Here is a 21,039-nt window from a genome sequence, read left to right on the forward strand (position 1 = left end):
AGCAAATTTAAAACATCAACATTAGGTAAGATTTGTTAAAAACTTGGTGATCGCGCTCGGTATATTGCTTTGAAAAGTTCACAACAGAATAATAATGAAATTTAAAATGTTACTATTTTTATAGGTTCAGGTAGAAGTGGGGTGCGCTGGGGTGGATATTGATGAATAAGGGTGGGATAAACAACCAACCGTATTGCATGCAGCCCTTTTTAAATTTCCACAAAATAACATAAGGTTGCCTATTTTATTACCAAGCTATTATTTCCCAACTGATTTAACACTTGAAATTGCAAACTGTGCGAATACTTGTTTGGTTCCCGTGTAAACATAATCAATCTGTTGCTTACAGTTGCCACTAAAGTCAAATCTACAATTTCGTCTACTTTTCACAACCGTGTGGAAAGTGCCACTTTCACATGGGGTCGTAGGAAAAAATACCATAGTAAAATCTCGTTGATTTGTTCAATTTGTTTTGTACCCTTTGAAAAAAAACATTGAAAAATAAGCAATACATTTCGGCCTCTTATATATATATAAAACGTGTACAGGCGGAACGCCTCTAATAAAACGAGAATACCGGCGAACGAGTTACGTAGTTTTGCGCGAGTACCTTCTTTCACCGATTTTTTCTCGACACTTTCGCCGAGCTTTCCCAAACGTACACTTTCCCGAGATTCCGGTGGTTGTGGTTTGGTCCTTTTCCGATTTTTGCTTTTCGCGTGAGAGACTTTTGAAAGTCTTTTTCGTTCGTCCGCCTTTGCTGACGTGGTAGATATTTCAAAATGCTTTAAATATATATAAAACGTGTACAGGCGGAACGCCTCTAATAAAACGAGAATACCGGCGAACGAGTTACGTAGTTTTGCGCGAGTACCTTCTTTCACCGATTTTTTCTCGACACTTTCGCCGAGCTTTCCCAAACGTACACTTTCCCGAGATTCCGGTGGTTGTGGTTTGGTCCTTTTCCGATTTTTGCTTTTCGCGTGAGAGACTTTTGAAAGTCTTTTTCGTTCGTCCGCCTTTGCTGACGTGGTAGATATTTCAAAATGCTTTAAATATATATAAAACGTGTACAGGCGGAACGCCTCTAATAAAACGAGAATACCGTTCATCATAAATACGCAAGTACCATTTACGACTCGGCCAACTTATAATCGTTCTAAAGCAGTAAATAGATATTAGACGAGACTAAAAGTGCAAGAGTGTATGACTTAATAAGATACTTTTTACACAAAAGGAGTACACCATCTGAGTTAGTTTTGTTATTTATGAGTATTTATAAGTACCGACATCCACTCCACACCCTTTGTCACCAGAAAAAAAAAAGGACCATCAGACAGGGATAGTCGGGTGGCACATTTTACCGATGTTTTTCATCAATAACAAAATCTGCTATTCGGTAAATTGGTACTATTGTGTAGTGAGTACTCCAATTAAGTTTTAAAGTCATGCCGACAACTGTTCAAGCGGAGATAAGAAGGAGGTATATGAGAATTGGATAAATAAGAGTGACTTTGCTGTTCGCAATTTTGCATACGCTACGCTTCGCCTTGCTACTACAATTTAATTGCTCGACAAAAAGTATCACTTTTTTGCCGTCTAAAAAAATCTACTATTTTTTCAAACGTCAAAAATTTGATAGTTTTCACGACCGAACTGTACTATTCTCGCTCCTTTTGCCCTTTTGCTGACGAATTTCCAAACTAACAAAGTGGCGGGTTTTCGTCCTCTTCGGCCGTTTGATTTTCGCAAAATCAATTTTTAAATATCGCCGTACGTCGGGCCTCGCGGGGACAAAACCATAACCATAATGTCGAGAGAGTCATAAAGATCGATCACCGTTCCAAAAAAGGGTCTGATTTTTTGTATACATAACAAGTACGGTAGCTGCTTTTTTTCTCGGCACTTATTTAAATCGGTTCGAGCAACGAAGGAAACATTAGCGGAGATTGATTTATTAATCGAGTTCGGCTTATTTTTAATACAGAATCTTTTTGACCGTCAAGGTATGTATGTGTATCTTACACTTGAACATCTGAAAGCATGTTTCGAAACTCCTCTTTACAAGCGCGAATTAATTGTTCATTTGATGAACAAACATTTGTCGACACAATTTGCATAGATAGCAAGTATCTAACGCTCTTTTTTGAAATTTCGACTATCAAAAAATAGATTGCCGTGATTTTATCGAAAGTCAAGGCAGATCTCACGGTCCACACCTATCCTCACCTGAAAAAAACGACCATCAGACAAGCGACTGGTGAATTTTACCGAATTTGCCAATTTACCGGTTTAATGCTTTTGTGAAGTGAGTACCTGCTGTAATAACTGTAACTTGACAGCGGAGCTTCAAGTGTTGCCCGAGTATTATGACCAATATTTTTTACCTCTTTTCTTGGGATTTGAAGTGGTTAAACAAACTTGACCGCCCTTTCTCGGTGACGAAGACTTTATTACTTAAAACTTACTTAATCAAAGAACCGAACGTGTAATCAATTTCGTTTTTCTAAATTTTAATCCATTCCCGACCCACTACAACAAAGTCGTACTTTATTATCTCTGGAAACCGTAGCGTATCGAGACAAATACGATTTTTCATTCATTTTTCGCATATTGGGATATTTCTCGAAACAGTTACCGATGGAAATTTTATTGCAAGCGTGTGATTTTGGTAGGAGGAGAAGTTACAAAAAAAAAATCTTCAAATGAATCCTAACTTATTCTGTTCTGATGATATAAAAAAAATATTCTTCATTGTATAATAGTGAATGAACGGATAAACAACTCGAAGAAAACAAAAAATTCTCAAGGAGCCTGTTCGGCGCTTATTTTTAATATGTAGTACACAATATTGATACATTTTCAATGTCAAGTAGCAAGCTATTTTTTTCAAACTGTCAATTCCGACTAAATATGAACAAATAGATTTGCACAATCTTATCAAAAGTCAAAGGAGACGTTAAAAGGATACTATATACTTACAGTTAACAAAATTTCAAGAGATAAATTAACTTGATGCGACGAGTTCAAATTTTGGTGAACATTTACGATTCGGTCAAACTTTTAATCGCTGTAAGACAGCAGATATTAGAGGGATTAAACAAATTAAGCGAATTTTACCGATGTCTTTAACAATGAGAAAATTTTAGTATCTGCTATTTGGTGGTTTTGTTCTATTGGGTAGTGACTACCCCAATTAAGCCATAAAATCATTATTTGGTACCGACACTAGAAGTTCATAGCCGAGCTTCGAATGTTCGATTCTTTCGCGGGGTTTGTAGTAATTTGAGAGGAACTGATGGAATTAATGATGTACGATCGAATAAAATAATGTTCATTACGAATGAACTGATAAACAAATATGAACTCCAAGAAAACAATAAATTAACAAGAGATAAAGAATGCGAAACTTATATAAAGAATGCGACCGGACATCCTGATAGTCTATTTATTGTAGTTTAAAAAAAAATCGTTGACATAAATACCCCAAAACGTAAGTACTATTTACGACTCGGCCGATTTTTAATCGTTCTAAAGCAGTAGATATTAGGGAGACTAAAAATGCAAGTATGTATGGCTTAATTGTGGTACTCATTACACAAAAAGAATAAACCATCGCAGTACATGATTCTTAATTAGTTTTGTTTTTTATGACAAGTACCGACATCAGCCTACAACTTTTCTCACTAGAAAAAAACGACCATCCTGATGGTCGTTTTATTGTAGTTCAACGAAAAAAAAACTGAACCCTTGAACATACCCCAAACCGTACATCTACAATTACACGATGTTTATACAAAATGTTTAAATATATAAAATATAGTTTACGGTAGCGGCTTCTTTTCTTCGAAAGAAACTCCACTTATTAAAATCAGTCCGAGCTGAAAAAAACATAATTTGACATTAATTATTTGCGAAACCGTACTCTCGATTTACAAGAAAATAGATATTTTACGCATGTTTCGAATACAAGTATTTGTTTTGGGTGTGCTAAATGAGTTCTTTAGGTCCTTATTTCGGTAAAAAAAAGAATATTTTGGAAGGTACAGGCGATTTCTGAGTTGGTGTCCTCTAAACCATAAAATGGAGCTGCTGTAAATCAGTAATAATCACATCCTATTTACCCTTTTCTTTTGTGAATGTGGTACGGGTACGACTCTCGATTAAGGCTGTTCTACCCCTCAACTAAAATTCGTGTTTTGAAAAATATGCAACCCAACGTACTAATCATTTGACACATGCCAATCATCCATAAGGGTGAAAATCGTCTGTAAAATTAGCATATTTTCTACCACAGTTCAGCAATAAACCAGGCAGATGAATTTGCCTTGCTTTGGAGTTTGTTTCGAACGTTTTCCCGATTTCGAAATATTATGTCCCTCGAAAATAATAAATAAATAATAAAGAGAAATAATAAATGATGGATGAATAAAATCACTTGAAAATTAGGGTGGATCAATAGGAAATCAGAGGAAATCACTAGATCAGGAGAAGTTAGACGAAATCACTAAAAATCAGAGAAAAATATTAGAACATCAGGGCCAATCAAAAGGAAATCAGGGGAAATTGTACAAAATCATAAGAAAATCAGGCAAATTTAGACAAAATTACAAGAAAATCCGAGGAAGTTAGACAAAAATAAATACAAGTATATCAAGGGAAGTTTGGCGTATGCAATTTTAAAAAATTTAACTTCTGAAATTAATATGGTCCTGGGAAATCAGAGTATCAATCTTAGTAAATCACTATGAATCAGAGGAATTCGTTATGAAATCGAGGAAACTTAGACGAAATAAAAAAAATCAAAGAAAGTTAGACAAAATCATTGGAAAATCATAAGTACATGAGGGGTAATCAATAGGAAACCAGGGAAAGCCAGACGAAATCACAAGAAAATCAGCGAAAGTTAGACGAAATCTAAAAGAAATCAGGGTAAATTAGCGAGGAAATAAGAGGAAGTTAAGTGTATGCATTTTTGAGAAGTATTAACCTCTGACAAGTCATGTCATCAATGAGAAATTACTAGACAATAAGGAAAAATTATTAAGATATTAAGATATTAAGATATCAATAGGAAATCAGGAGTTAGACGACATCAAAAAAAAATCAGGGGAAGTTAGACGAAATCACAAGACAGTCAGCGAGGAAATCAGTCTCTGGTCAATACCAATTTATAAATGAATAAACTTCAACAAACAGGTCGTTTCCAAACAATGGGTTCTAAAATATAAATTATTGTAGCCCATTTATAATTATTGCTGAAATCTCAAAATGTTCTAAAGTTTTTTGACTCGGCCATTTTTCTGTATGTCCGTTTCAAATATGGCAGCGACAATCCCAAATACCCTGTGTGAATAATAATTCTTATTATCGAGAATATTGAAATGCAATGTTTATTTGCGAATTAATAAATTTATTCATAGAAACTCACCAATTTATATAAATTTGCAAGATTCTGTTATATCTTTTTTTCTTGATATGACGAGGTGCCTAAATGAGAGACTACACCGTGTGTCCTATATTTTTTCTTCTTTGATTGTAATAGAATTTGCAATGGACTCAGAAACCATAAAAGACGCAGCCTGCCTGATTTATGAATTTTCTGCGTAGTACTGTTAAATTTTTAAGATCGAAGCCCGTTGGTTCTTTAATTTATTTTTTTTTAAACTGTTTATTTGTTTTTTATTTTAAAATTATCAGGACAATTTACATTTTGCTATGCGTAATTATTTCTATCAAAGTTTCAAGAATCGAAAAACCCAAAATATGAGGTAACTTAAAATTTCCTTTTCTAAATGTTAAATGTTACTATTAATTAGGTGGCCCTCGGAATTCGGTAGATCTAATAAATAAGCAATCCCAAATTATAATCCAACACCACGGAAAAGCGAGGTTTACGAAAAAAGCGAGATCTACAGAACTCCAAGGGCCACCTAGTTAGTAATTAATTTCTGTAGGCACTCTAAAGCTATGGTTTCCTAAGAAAACGGTGGCGTAATGTAGCGGCCGTAAGATAGCGGCAATGACGTCATAATAGCGGCAAGAAAAAGCGTCCGATCGTAGCGGTGGGTTTGGGTGTAAAGTTAGAAAACGTACAGGATAAAGACATTAGTATGTTGATCGACCATGAACGAACTTGACGTTGCTTTACTGGGGTATTTAGAAAAAAGTTATCTTCAGAAGAAGAACCCGAAAGGTCAAATGAGGCCGACCTATTCAAAATGCGCCCAAAAGAAGGTGCTTATTAAATTTTAATTCGTCGTCACCTGCCGTGCAACGAAATTAAATTTAGAGAATATTTTTGGGTCACCTTAGTGTTGTTTAATTAAATATATAAAAGAAGACATTGTGGCAAAACCCTTTAGTTTTATAGCACCCTTATTTGACACTCGAATATACTTGTTGCAATAAAGTAGTAAAAGTGAAAGTGCTTGTTATTATAATTTCAACTCATTTCTTTAATAGTAATAAAATTATTTCGTTATTTAAATAAATATTTTTTTCTCTAATAGAATCTTTATGGAAACAAATATAATTTATAATTGGGTAGTTTTGCACTTATTTAATTATTCAAGCTTCATTTCCAAGGTACTACAGTTTGTACATTAAGTTGATATTTTAATTTTTAAGAATTAGTTATTGTTAAATGAATTTAATTAATATTAATTAAATTAGTTATTGTTAAATTAATTTAATTACTAAAGACGTCAAACTGATGAGAAAACACGCATTGCATCCTAATTGCGGCAGAGATTCCACCACCGTAACGTCAAAAAACGTTGCAAGAACAGTTACCACCGTACAGGCCACCGCTACAAAGATTGTACGGCCGCTATTTTACGTGACGGTGATTGCTACCGTCCTCGAGGAAACCACGCCAATGCGTTTATACAGAATGAATTTTTGGCCGTCATATTACGGCCGCTACATTACGGCACCGTTCTCTTAGGAAACCGTAGCTTAACAAACATTATTTGTAAAAAAAAGTTCTTATAACTGACTGTTATACTTTTTTTAAAGTTAATAAAAGAAATTAGAGAAAAACAGACATTTATAATAATTTATAGATTTGTTACTTTTGTAATTTCGATAATTGATAGCTATGCTGATGATACAATGACATGATTGAATGAATTTTATTCTTGTGTTGACCGCAAGTGGTATTTACGTAATCAATATAAAAATTAAAATTAAGTTATTTGTGACAAAAAGTGCCAGTCCTGTTCTATTCCCGGCTAAAGTCATTATAATTAAATTGAAATACAAGCTGTCTGAAAAATCGCGCACCACCGTGATTCTGTATCATTGAACAGTGTTATAGATCATCAAAAAAACATTAAAAAAATTATGTCTATAGAGATATTATGATGGATTGAAGAGTAAGATTTCTGTGCAACAATTTTATATTCAAATGAATTTGTTAACTAAAGAACATTTTGTACGAAAACATGGTGCCAAAAAATCGAAAAAATCTTGTGAAAAATGACTGAAAACTCTTGTATAGTTTAGGGATTGAAATGCCGTGTTTATGACTTAAATGGGGTACTCACTGCACAAAAAGGCGAAACCACAAGATAAAGAAATCAACAACGGTGGTGGTTTCGTCTCTTTGTGCAGTGAGAACCCCAATTAAGTCATAAACACGGTATTTCAGTCCCCGAACTATACCGAGATGTTTAACAAAATTTGCTTACTTTTTGTTAGTTTCTAATAAACTTGATGGTTGAGCACTGGCCGCCAACTAAGTGGTTTTTAATGACCAAAATTTGGCCACATAATAGGATTCGGAAAGGGTTAAAGGCGTTCCCAGTAGTGCTGCTGGAATTTTATTGAAACGCTTTCCACTCCATTCGAGTTCAGATAGTCTGGTCATACTTAGACGGTTCTTGTCCTAATGAGCAGTGAAATTTTTACCATTATAAATCACTTAGCGGGCGACTGGTATTCAACCATAAATCTGGTTAGTAACTTAATGCGAGGTGTTTATAAATGATTCTAACATCAAGGGTGGCTCTGAAATTTTTGCCATATATCATTTTGCCGCTTTGTATTCATAGTGATTATAACTATGTTTAACTACACCTAAAATGTCACTCACGTCAACGACGTTTCAGTTACGATTTTGTGTCCAAGTCTTTGATTTTCAGGTGTCAGACCATAACTAGAACAGTTTTTGTTTCAAAATTAACTTTGTTCTACGATTGAGGTTAACTGCAAAGGTCAGTGGAAAAATCTGAACACACACTTGTAATGGACGGCAAATTTCTTTGACATTTTTTAGGCACTTTTGGTGCTTATAAATACCTTGTAGATATCACAGCTCAACAAAACAATATTTATATGTTTTTAAGATCTTAGTTTTCGAATATATTCATGAAAGTACTGAATTGGCTCTGGTTTTTATGATTTTAGGGTATTTTATATTTTTAATAATTTAGACTTTGAGTCGGCTCTCCAGAACACGAATTATAATAAAGTGTTTATTATCATGTTAAAATTCACTTTGTGCACGCCACGTGAGCCCCGTCGGAAGAACAGGGAAATTTTTATCATTTTAAAAGTGATTTTTCTTACTCAATTAAACAAAAAAAACTCTCATTTAGAAAAAACAAAATTAATTGGATGAAAGAATGGTATCAGGGTAGATGGGATGGTCACTTGGTGGCAGATTACTGTTGATCTTTAAAAAGATTGTTCTCAAAAAAATATAAAAGACGCGCCTATAAAATGCGTTTTATTAAAGTTTAACATAAGTTTTATTTTTTTTTCTTTTTCAACTTCTATACAGGGTGTTCAAAAAATAGCGGACCAACTGATAAGAACGTCAAACTGTAAGACGATGTGAATTGGAAATGCTGTTTAAAATTTTTATTTGAGGCTTTGTAAGGGAGCAAAATAACTTTAAATATTGCGAAAAACGGCAACAGTGTTCAATTCTTTCGGTAATTATTAGGAGTATAATTTTGAGACCAGAGCAACACTTTGGTAGTTACAATTATTAATAAATCATGTAATTGTTTACTATGGTTTGCAATTAATTTTGATAACACCTGACGAGTAAAAGTCACAAAGTAGATCAAGAACCATTTGTTCTCGACTGTTTCCGTCACGTGTCGGTATATTCAGCAAAATTATACATCATTAGACAAATAAACTCCTCTAGTTTGTGACACCTAAAAAATGTTTGACTTTTCTAAAAAATGGTTATTGTCAGGCACTAGGCAACAATTAATTACTGAAATCTTGAAGTGAAATGTTGCCAGATTAATTTTGCACTTTTGAGCTTAATTTTAAATGTGAAAAATAACGTTTTGCATCAACATTTAAGGCATTTAAAGACTGTAGGTATGTAAATATCACCCAAAACATGAACTCTAGTAGAATTTTGTAAACCTTGAGTTCATTATAAGGAAAAATTTGTGCCATAATTAGCGCCCCTTTAAGTGGCTGTAGATTTCTTACGAAGCACTCAATAATTGAAAAAAAAATTTAGCTACTAGTTATTATTTGAAGATTCACGTAGTGAATAGTTGGTCCGCCATTTTTTGAACACCCTGTATGTTTACTTGAGCACCAAGTAAACCACATGTGCCAACCTCTTTTTTGTGTGGTTCCACATTAGTCATCCTTCACCGCCACCACGCCCTGTGAGGGTGTCGGTGCAGGTGGCTTTTCTGGAGACCACAGCTTCTAAAATCAGTCCTGTATCAGCTGCCAACAAATAAACTCTAATCACACATTTGAAATTTCTATAATTTCTGGTCCTTCGAGCAACTACTTTAAAATACGTTTTACTTTCAAAACACCATACAGTCCGCAGTTGCATCTAACATTTTGGTCAATTCGAGCCGGATAATACAGACGTCCAGTACAGTGTAGTGCCACATCTGTAAAACCAGTGTAAAAAAGTGTAAAGAACCAAGACCCATCCCGAAGCCAGGCGTCAGAATCAAAACCCGTTCCGAGATCAAGGCGTCGCAACTAATTTCAGACCCGTCCATCGAACCAGGCGTCGCAACTGTCAAGACCCTTTCGGTGAACCAGGCGTCGTAATTGAAGCTAGACCGCTTCTCAACTATAAGCATCTGACCTGAAGCAAGACCCGTTCCGGAGCTAGGCGTCGTAATCAAGACTCGTTCGGTGAACCAGGCGTCAAACAAAAGGCACAGCAGGACTCAAGGTCAGATCACTCCATTTTATCCTTCCTAATCTCGTAAGGCATACAGAGCCTAAACTCGCGATAACTCACGCAAATTATTATTGCTTGACGCTTCTCAAATTGCAAGGTTTTTGAGACAATCAAAATGACGGAGTTTAACGCGCTCAAATCCCAGAGAGCGCAAATCAAATCGGCCATCACCCGAATTCAGACTGGGGTGAATCATTTTAAAGCTGGTGACAGTCCGTTTCAATTGGAAGCGCGACTTTCTGATCTAACGGAGCTTTATAAAAAGTACGACGCTGTCCAGACAAAAATCGAAAACCTACAAGTCGTATCGGACGAAGATTCAGCGGCAGCGGCGGAAGAAAATGACAAAGAACGCTTAAAGGTTGAAACCCAATATTATAATATTGTATCCGCGATCAAATCAGTATTAGTACTAGGCGAATCGTCGCCATCCACGAATAATTGGTAACTCCAGTGCTGGTACCATAATCAATATCAATAGCACCAGCGCGGGCACATCTGATTCCGTTCTCAGCAATCTTAAACCGCTAGAATTGCCATCGTTTTCCGGAAAACTAACAGAATGGCCCACATTTTTCGACTTGTTTCAGTCACTCATAACGAAACGAAGCTTAGTAAAATTCGGAAATTTTACTATCTGCGGGATTGTCTGAAGGGCGAAGCATTTCGCTCAATCGAATCGTTGGCAGTGTGCGAGAAAAACTACGACAGCGCCATACAAATATTGCAAAATCGGTATGACAATAAACGACTAACCGTAGAAGAACATATCGCCCAGATATTGCATTTTTCTCCATTGTTAAAATCATCAGCATCGGAGCTTCGTAATTTAATCGACACGACCAATAATAACATAGCGGCATTAAAGGTTTTAGAGGAACCCGTAGAACACTGGGATTCAGTGTTAATCGCGATAATCACGGAAAACTTAGATTTTTTGATCAAAAAAGATTGGCAAGCGTCATTGGACAAAGAGTTGCCCAAATTTGAAACATTTATGCAGTTTCTCGAAAAGCGGCAACGAACGTTGGAATCGACCGACCGCCTAAAATCCCACAATCTCGAACCTAATAAGGCACAAAATCAAAAAAGCTTTAAACAAACATAAAAAAAGTATGCCTCTCAAACTAAAGGCAAAAAACCCAAATTTTTACTTTAAATTTTTGGTGTATTAGCCGGAGGCTGTTCAGAGCAATGTCCACTCAAGAGAAAGAAAAAGAGACGGTTGGAGAGCAGATGACATCAACTGCACCGACAGGATCGAGAGGTGGATATAGAGGAAGAGGCGGATATGGCCGTGGCCGCGGTTCCCGCGGAGGAGGACAAAAACCCCCATTTCAGAAAAAGGAAGAGGGGCCAATTGCCACACCTCCGAAGGTTGATCCGAATGTCCGACCCAAACCTAAAGCTCCTTCAACGACGAATTCCCCTTTGTCCAATGACCCAATGTGGCAGGACTTTGATTGCGAGGGCTTCGAAAGGCTTGTCCCTTATCGAAGAGAGAATACCTTCACGAACACGTATGAGGGCCTAATCGCTATAGCCGAACGACAGTACGATTTGATTTCGTCATCAGAACGAACATTTCAAAAATTTGTATCGAAGTCAGTATTTGTCTGGTATGTAGTAGAGGTCTTCTATGGAAGATGTGTTGCTATTAAAGCGCATCGTGGAGAAGCGTCGTTTGACGACGAGAGATTCAGGGAGTACATACGATCAGATAACTACCCTGTACCTGTGCCAATAGAGGAATACCTCAGATCAGTCGGAGCAATCACCAACAAGAGCGGGGCTCAGTATAGACTTGAGTTCCAGAATTGGCCAAATATACATGGGCATTTTGGACGTGTAACAGCAGACACACACGTTGCCTATGAGACGATGCCTGCACCAGTAGTGTTAGCACGAAGAATCATGCAGGACTTGACCTATACGATTAACGCAGACGGAAGAGACTGGGATTTACCAGCAGATATCGCTTGCGAAGAACCAGGCGCAGGACTACCAACAAAGAACTTACTCGGTTGGGCACCAGCTTCACAGCTTCGCAGTGAACAACGTCAGCTGATTGAGGGTGCTGGTATAGACCAGGGAAACTTCCAGGCCGGAGTTCAACGCTTTGCAATGAATAGAGCGTTGTTTGAAATAGTTGGAGATCACATGCGTAGAATTACATCACTAAAGTTGAGTAACGGTCTACATGAGTCAGAGAAAGGCTCAGTCGCACAGTCCTTGTGGCAGGAACGTGACCAAGAGGAGGTCGTATTCTCAAGGACTACACAATACGCAGTATCCGCGGACATTAGTAAAATGTACCGCATGATTTTGGTCCATCCGGAGGATCATAAATATCAAAGAATTATTTGGCGTAATAATCCTAATCAGCCACTCCAGACGTTTCAACTGAAAACTGTTACATACGGTACCACCTGTGCACCTTTTTTAGCAGTGCGAACATTGCATCAATTAGCATTGGAGACATTAAATTCAAATCCATACGCGAGTAAAATCATCGATCGTGATTTTTACATAGATGATCTGTTAACGGGGGCGGATACTAAACAGCAAGTCATATCAATTAAAAACGAACTTACCAAGATTTTAGAGTCAGGAGGTTTTAACCTAACAAAATGGGCCTCAAACATTGAAGTCGATGATACAAAAAATCGAGACATCGAATTCGAGGAAAGCAACGATGTCAAAGTGCTCGGTTTTTACTGGAACTGGATTTAAATACCGTCGTCAGTAAACGGTTCATTCTATCCACGGTAGCCAGAATCTTTGATCCACCCGGATTAATAAATCCCGTTGTGGTCACTGCAAAAATCCTTCTGCAAGGACTCTGGAATCTCCAGTTAAACTGGGACCAGCAGGTTGCGCCGCTTATCGAAACCGAGTTTGTCAAATTCTTTGAAAACTTGCGATATCTGATGACTTACAACATACCGCGTAAATTGTCAAGTGTCCTGCAGTGTAGTCAGCAACTCCAAAAGTCAAACGCTGACTACACGCCAATAAGTAGGTTAGATTAAGTTGGGGATATGGTTATTTAAGACGGTAGAAATTAGAAGGAAAAAGGAATTGTTGTTATGAGTGGTTACGAGATGTAGTGTGTTAAATAAAAAGTCATAAATGAAGTCTAAGTGTTTTGTGTCCTGAACCCTTCAAGTGAATCAGTGAATGATGTCCCACGTTTTCACATGGCGATCCTGCCACCGAAACTAGTGGAAAATTGACACAAAAATTACCAAAGATGTGCGGACCGAGACAAACTAAGACCGAACAAATTATTGTGGAAGCCGCCGGAATGGGAAAAAACCAGGCAACAGAAGAAAAACTAGAACTAAATCGGACGGAGTGGATGTTAGTAGTCTTCTTCCTTGTTATACTACTAGGTACTGGTACATCATACATACATGTACGGCTGGTACATCATACAAAGATGGAAAAAATCCCAAAAAACAAAAATTAGACGAGAAGTCGAACAAGAACATCTGAGAAGATCGAGAGCCAACATCGACGAGGCGTAATGAGTAAAGTGAATAGTAAAGTGAATACGTCGCAAGTTAGGTTAGTTATGGTAGTGTTAAGTGCAAAACAATAGTGAAGTGTTTGGGAAAATGGAATGGACCTTCTTCGGGAGTTCCGGCACTTATACGAAGACATTAGAGTTTTTGCAAGAAACCTAGGAAAGGACAGCATCGAACGAAGACAAAATCTTGAAACCACCAAAAAGAAGATAGGAAAGGTTGGTAATTTTGAAAATCGATGTTTAGCTTTGCAAGATTTGTTTAATGCGAAAAAGAATGATGTAGCGGACATTCAAAAAGTAAAACAGTTTGTAGACGGTATAAATTCAATTATAGCGGAAGTAAATGAAATTTTAGAATCTAGACGGGCGTTGTCTGAGGAAACGTCTGAAGAAGCAAATACAGAGAATAAAAATAGCACAAATTCAGACCTTTCCTTAAACATGGAGAAATTTGAACTTAAAACGGCTTCTAGTTTGCTTCCAATAATGAATGGAAAAGAGCAAGTCACAAAACAGCTCATAGATGGTATAGAACTCTACGATTCATTGTTGGATGCAGACGGGAAAAAGCTTCTGACAAAATATGTATTAAAAACTAGACTATCGGAAAGCGCCAAATTTAGGCTAAGGAACGAGTATACGTCAAATGCACTATTGTTAGGTGATATGAGACGGCTACTATTATCAAAAAAATCTGCCGCCTGTTTGTCTTTACAATTAAATCAGGCTAGACAAAACGGTAGCTCAATTAACGAATTCGGTAAGAAGATTGAAGAATTAATGGTTGATCTAACAATTTCTCAAGCTGACGGAAATGCAGAGGCCACAGAAATTTTACAAGAAGCAAACGAAAAAATTGCCATAAATGCTTTTTCAAACGGGTTGCACAATAAAAACTTAAGCACGATAATCAAAGCGCGAAACTATTCAAATTTAAACGACGCTATACGTGGAGCTCTAGATGAAAATTTGTCACATCAGGAAAGTAATTTGTTTCATTTTAATAATAGAAGACGAGGTAATTCTTTCAGTCAAAGAGGAAACCGTGGTCATTATAGAAATAACTTTCAATGTAACAAAAATACTAATAGAAACGACCAAAATAACTACAGACATAATGCGGGACAAAATTCTCAAACTAACTATTACTCTAATAATAACTATAGAAATAATTCGGGACAAAACAATCAAACTTATCAAAATAATTTTCGCGGACGAGGTAACAATTCACATCAGTCAAATTTTCAATCACAAAGAGTAAACAGAGGAAATAGCAGACCAGGCTTTTTCATGAGTAATAATTCGGAAGACAATCAAAATCAAACTCAATCCCAATCAGTTCACACAGAACACCAAGAAAACGCCGAATCGCGAAACATGTTTTTTCGAGAATTCAGACAATAAAACCAATAACATTCTTCAAAATCCAATAATTCTAAATTTAGATGGTCTAAACTTTATTACATTACAACACAGAAACAAAAACTTAAAATTTCTATTGGACACAGGAGCTTCACTCAGTGTAATTTTTCCAAATTGCATTTCAACAAACCAAATTATTGATCGATCTAGGAAAATTACGATTAACGGAATTGCTGGGTCAGTGATTTCGCAAGGAATTCGTAACATCGACCTAAGTGCAAACGACAATTGCATACAACACGAATTTTTGCTGATTGATGAGTTCGAATGCGGAGCACATGGTGTCATAGGTGCTGATTTCTTTGCAAAATATGGTGCAACAATTGATTATGAAAGGTATAGCTTTTCATGCAGGTTTAACGACCAGAAAGTGGAACTTCCAATGGAGTCCAGATATGCTTGTTTTACAGAAATACCTGCTCGTTGTGAAATCATTAAACATTATTACATTGACAGTGACGATAACGAAGAGTTTGCAATTTTACCACAACAAATATGCGAAGGTGTCTTTATTGCAGGAGTGTTAGCAAAATCAAAGTTCAACAAAATTCCAATTAAACTGCTTAACCCTTTCGCATCGGGATCAGCCAAAACGCGTAAACAGAAAGTGTCGTTGATACGCGGGAACCGACTTTTCGCGCAAAGCTAAAACATTCATTTTCGTCGGGATTCGCCCGTTGGCGTTGATATTTTCCGAATGCGCAGCTGCGAATTTGTCTATTCATAACCTAAATTTTCTTCAAAACTTTTTGCGGTGCCGGCAAATAATTTTTTTACTATGGGTACGACCTTCAAGCGAAAAGCTTTAAGTGAACAAGAGCTGGAAGAGTTATTATATAAGAGTGATGATAATAATGATGATTATCTGTTTGATCCTGAAAGTGGCAGCGACAGTGAGAGTTTAGAAGACATAGAGGAAGTTGTCATTGAGGAATCGGAATCTGAGTCTGATGACAATATCCCTATAATGAATAACAACCGTAAGTAGTACGAAAAATTATATTGTTTTTTAACGTTTATATCGCTAGGTCAAACGACCCGAAATAAAAAGGCTAGGTCTAATGACGCTGAAAAATTTGTTTGGGCTGAAAACCCAAACTATAAACCAACATTATACGCGTTTGCCCAAACTGCATCTGGCTGTAAAATTGCTAGTGATGATCCATCAATTTTACAATGTTTTGAGCAATTTTTTTCGGAAAATTTGATCACACAAATTGTCTACCAGAGTAATTTATTTCACCATCAATCAGTTGACGAGGATGAAGCTGTTGCAAGCCATAGAAGAAAATGGAAAGACATTGATAATAATGACATGTATTGTTTTATTGGGTTGAGTTTCTTGATGGCACAGGTTAAAAAATTGAAACTTCAAAATTACTGGACAGGCGATCATTTATTATCCACACCTATTTTTGGACAAATTTTATCAAGAGATCGTTACATGGAAATTTCGAAATATTTACACTTTGTGGACAATAGTGTACATAGTAAGGACAAATAAAAAAAATCAGACTGTTGGTGTCGCATCTGAAAACAGCGTTCCAAAATACTTTTTACCCTTTCAAAAATTTGTGTATTGATGAAAGTCTAATGCTGTTCAAGGGACGTTTATTTTTCAAACAATACAACCCATCTAAATTTTTTTTATTTTATGTGACTGCGAAACAAACTACATGTTAGATTTTATAATATACACTGGCACTTCCACTGACATAGAGCAACACTCTGAAGAAGTTGGAAAAACAGGTAATATTGTCCTTACATTGATGCAACCATATTTGGACTCGGGACACACGTTGTATACGGATAATTGGTATACAAGTCCACTCTTGTATCACATGCTTCATACTCGCAACACCAACGCTTGCGGAACCGTCAAACAAAATAGAAAGCATATGCCGAACCTAAAAGGCAAACTCAAAAGGGGTGAAATCAAATATTATGTCACGGAAAATATGCTGGCCCTAAAGTGGATGGATAAGAGGGAAGTAACTATGTTATCCACAAGTCACTCTCATGAAATTTCGACTACTGGTAAAAAACAACACGATAGTGAAGAAGAAATTTTGAAGCCAAATTGCGTTATAGACTACAATTGCAATATGGGTGCCGTGGACAAAACGGATATGTTGCAGAGTTCGATTGAGTCCGTCAGAAAATCAGTGAAATGGTATAAAAAGGTATTCTTTCATCTGCTCGACATGTCACTAATAAATGCGCAGTGGTGGCGGCTCGTAGCAGTGGGCAGGGTGGGCTGAGCCCACCCTAAATTTTACACCTTTAATTATTATTATTATCGACAATAAAAATTTAATTTTATTTTATTGAACGAAAAAAAGAATTTGTAAACAATGCATTTTATTACCAATCGTTCCGAGCTCGGAGCACAGAAATTGTATTTTCAGTCAAAGCTGTGGGCTAGCCCAATTGCGCGAATCAAGTCGTGTCGTACGTCTGCAGCCGAAAGGAGAACAAAACACGTATCAGCACGTACATCGACTCAGAACGTGTGGCGCGCGTTGATACAGCGATATATGCTCTCGATGGGCTAGCCCAACATCGTGATTCTCGTTCTCGTCATAATTAGCGTGTAAATTCCATTAAATTAATTGAAATATAAATAAATACGCCTAATTGTTAATAAAACTTGGAGATACATAAAACAGGTCTTTTTTTTCATGTTTATATTATCTCATAATGTTTTTTAAATGTTTCCATTTCGGCTGTCCCACAGCATCGGCTTTTTAAAAATTTTTCGCTGGGCCTAGACTTATTTAAAAGGCTTTCACAAATTATTTGAACTCTACTTTTGTCATTTATCTGAAGATTTTTAAATGACAAAAAACAATGACAAGTAAAATGTTAAAATTATTTGTGAAGGCATTTTAAATAAGTCATTGCTAGGTTCAGTATTTTTTTTTTAAAAAGCAGTTACTGTGTTTTTGCTTGGACAGCAGGTTTTGTCCTAGTTCTAGGTTGATTGATTGAATATCGTGGGAGAGAACTTCTTTAGAAATTAATTTTACTGATTTACTTTTGGACAATGATAAATCTGCAAATAAGCAGGTACAAGTTCAATGTAAATTGCTCCCAAAAATTCAATTTTTAAAACAAAATACGGTGCGCTTCAGTTAAATTAATTGCATACGTTCAATTGAATGAATTCATTCCGTCAGCAATGCGTCAGCAACACAGCCGATGGGCTAGCCCGTGAACACGAAGTCAAGCGAACTTTTAAAAACGATAACAAATCGGGTTTAATCGGCTGATCAAGCAGGCCCTAATCGGGAATTATCGGAGATGTTTGAAAATTGTACTTACTGGACAAAAATCTTGCTCGTTCTTGTTGGTGGTTGAATTAACCTTGTGGTTGATTTACATACATTCTTACTAATTGTTCATTGTGGTCTTTGTGCAAAATGGCAAGCGAAGTTCCATCGACATCGACAGGTATTACGGCACTGACGACAGGTATTAGTGTTCAAGAAATTTTAATTAGTAATGAAGATATTGTTGATTTTTTACTGCAGAAGACGTTTAGTAGCTTAAGTTATGATGATAAATCAGTTGTTATTAAACTAAAGCCCTCTCCAGCAATGCAAAATTTAACATCGAAAACTAAAACAGGCAACAGATCTTTTAATACAAATTGGTATAAAACATATGATTGGCTAACGGGCAGCGAAAAAAGAAAAAAACTCTATTGTTGGAATTGTTTGCTTTTTTCCGAAAAAAGATCAGGAACTTGGGACTGCACCGGTTACGATGATTTGAAACATCTTTCATTTTCTTTAAAAAAGCACGCTCAGTGTGAGAAACATATTCATACTTCTTTAAAATTTAAACTGTTCGGAAAAAGTAATATTCAGAGTTCGTTAGATTCGGCTTTTAAACAAAATATTTTGAAACATAATGAAAAAGTTAAAGAAAATCGGGATATAATTAAACGTTTAATTGATATAATCATATATTTAGCAACTCAGGAGCAAGGATTTCGTGGTCATGATGAAACTCAAGAGTCGTTAAATCAAGGAAATTATAAAGAGTTAATTCAACTTCTTTCAAAATATGACACTAACTTTAAAAAATTTTTGGATGAATCATCAGTTTTTAGTGGTCTCTCAAAAACTATTCAAAATGATTTAATTGAAAGCATTAATAATATCATTTCAAAAATAATATCACAGGAAATTAAAGAAAGTCCGTTTTTTTCATGGCAGTTGGATGAAACAACCGACGTCAGATGTCAATCTCAACTTTCAATAATTTTTAGATATATTAAAGACGGTAAAATTGTGGAAAGATTTATGGGTTTTTTTGATGTAAGTGAGGGTCGAAAAGCAACTGATTTATTTAATCTTTTGATAGAAAAATTTGAAATATTTGATATTGCTAATAAATTAGTTGGACAAACATACGATGGAGCTTCAGTAATGTCGGGAGAATTAAACGGTTTACAAGCCAAGGTAAAACAAATTGCTCCTCAAGCCCTATTCATTCATTGTTATGCCCATCGATTAAATCTTATATTGCGAGATGCTTCTTGTAAAATTAAGGAATGTCGAATTTTTTTTGCAAATATTAATGGCCTTGCAGCATTTTTTTCAAAATCAACAAAAAGAACAAATATCTTAAACAAAGTAGGATCCAAGCGGTTACCCAACGTTTCTGACACTCGATGGAATTTCAAATCTCGGCTTATTAATGTAATTGTAGAGCATCGAAACGAGTTAATACAAGTTTTTGAAATAATTTTAGAATCAGAAGAGTTTATGATGGACCATGAAACCATAAGAGAAGCTACAGCCTTTAAAAAAATGTTAATTGATTTCACATTTTTATTTTTACTTAATACATTTAGTACAATTTTTCAGCAAACAGAAATAATTTTTGACATTTTGCAATCAAAACAGAATGACATTCACTATTGTCAGAAGAGAATTAAAAATTTAACCATCACACTAACAAAATTTAGAACAAGCGAAAGTTTTTTTCTTGATATATATAACAAAATTTGTGACATTGGGGGACCACCAAGTAAAAAGCGTAAAGGAGATCATGACGGCTTTAGCGATTCTCAAACATATTACAGACGGGTTTTTAACGAAATTATCGATTTAATAATTCAACAACTTGAAATTAGATTTAAAGACATGGGATGTTTGTTGTTTCTGGATTTATTAGACACAAACAAAATTAACAGTTTTGCACAAGCATTCCCAGAAAATTTGATTAACTCTTTATTAAATAGCTATACTAAAATGTTTGATCCAAACAAATTACGAAATGAATTAAAAGTCTGGTATTCGGACCCCAATATATTTGGTACTTATTCTCATTTTTCAGATATTTTGATGTTCATCAAGTCTAATAACTTACAAAATGATTTACCTGAAATTTATAAATTACTTTGTTTGGCTTCGTGTTTATCGTCAACGTCTGCATCAACAGAAAGAAGTTTTTCGGCTTTAAAACGAATAAAAAATTTTGTTAGAAATTCTATGTCACAATCTCGTTTAAGCTGTTTGTCAAAAATTGCCATTGAAAGAGAATTAGTTAAGAATCTTCAAGAAAATGAAGGAACTTTTTATGATCGAATTATAGATGACTTCTCCTTTCAAAAAAATCGCCGAATTGATTTACGGTATAAACCTGTTGTCTGAAAAGTATTAAGCCCGTTAGCCATCTTGTTGTTAATTGTTTCATAGTTTTTGGTTACATTGTTTATATTTTTATTATTAGAGTTTATTTTGTGTTTTATTTTTTTTTAGAATTTATTTTTATTTTTCTTAATATCGTTATTTTGTGTTTATTTTTAGCTTAGTTTTATTTTTGTTTTTGTTAAGTATTTATATGTTTTTTCCGTTTTGCCTACTAACTGGTTTTCTCTACT

The 21,039-nt window shown here is 35.6% G+C and overlaps 2 protein-coding genes across 2 annotated transcripts; both read left to right on the top strand.

Annotated features, from left to right (window-relative positions):
* Positions 1 to 10,304: 10,304 nt before the first annotated feature.
* LOC148176698 (uncharacterized) lies at positions 10,305 to 11,297 on the top strand. The gene is made up of 3 exons (XM_088032736.1): positions 10,305 to 10,574; positions 10,606 to 10,803; positions 10,845 to 11,297. The coding sequence occupies exons 1-3, from the start codon at positions 10,305 to 10,307 to the stop codon at positions 11,295 to 11,297; spliced, it is 921 nt and encodes a 306-aa protein (XP_087888862.1).
* A 7,161-nt stretch (positions 11,298 to 18,458) lies between these two features.
* On the top strand, positions 18,459 to 20,809 carry LOC148176699 (zinc finger MYM-type protein 1-like). The gene is made up of 2 exons (XM_088032739.1): positions 18,459 to 19,965; positions 20,122 to 20,809. The coding sequence occupies exons 1-2, from the start codon at positions 18,566 to 18,568 to the stop codon at positions 20,807 to 20,809; spliced, it is 2,088 nt and encodes a 695-aa protein (XP_087888865.1). The 5' UTR covers positions 18,459 to 18,565.
* Positions 20,810 to 21,039: the final 230 nt, after the last annotated feature.

Source organism: Gnatocerus cornutus, chromosome 3 (genome assembly GCF_029298725.1).
Source record: "Gnatocerus cornutus isolate USDA-ARS CGAHR chromosome 3, icGnaCorn1.1, whole genome shotgun sequence".
In the NCBI taxonomy this organism is placed as follows: Eukaryota; Metazoa; Arthropoda; class Insecta; order Coleoptera; family Tenebrionidae; genus Gnatocerus; species Gnatocerus cornutus.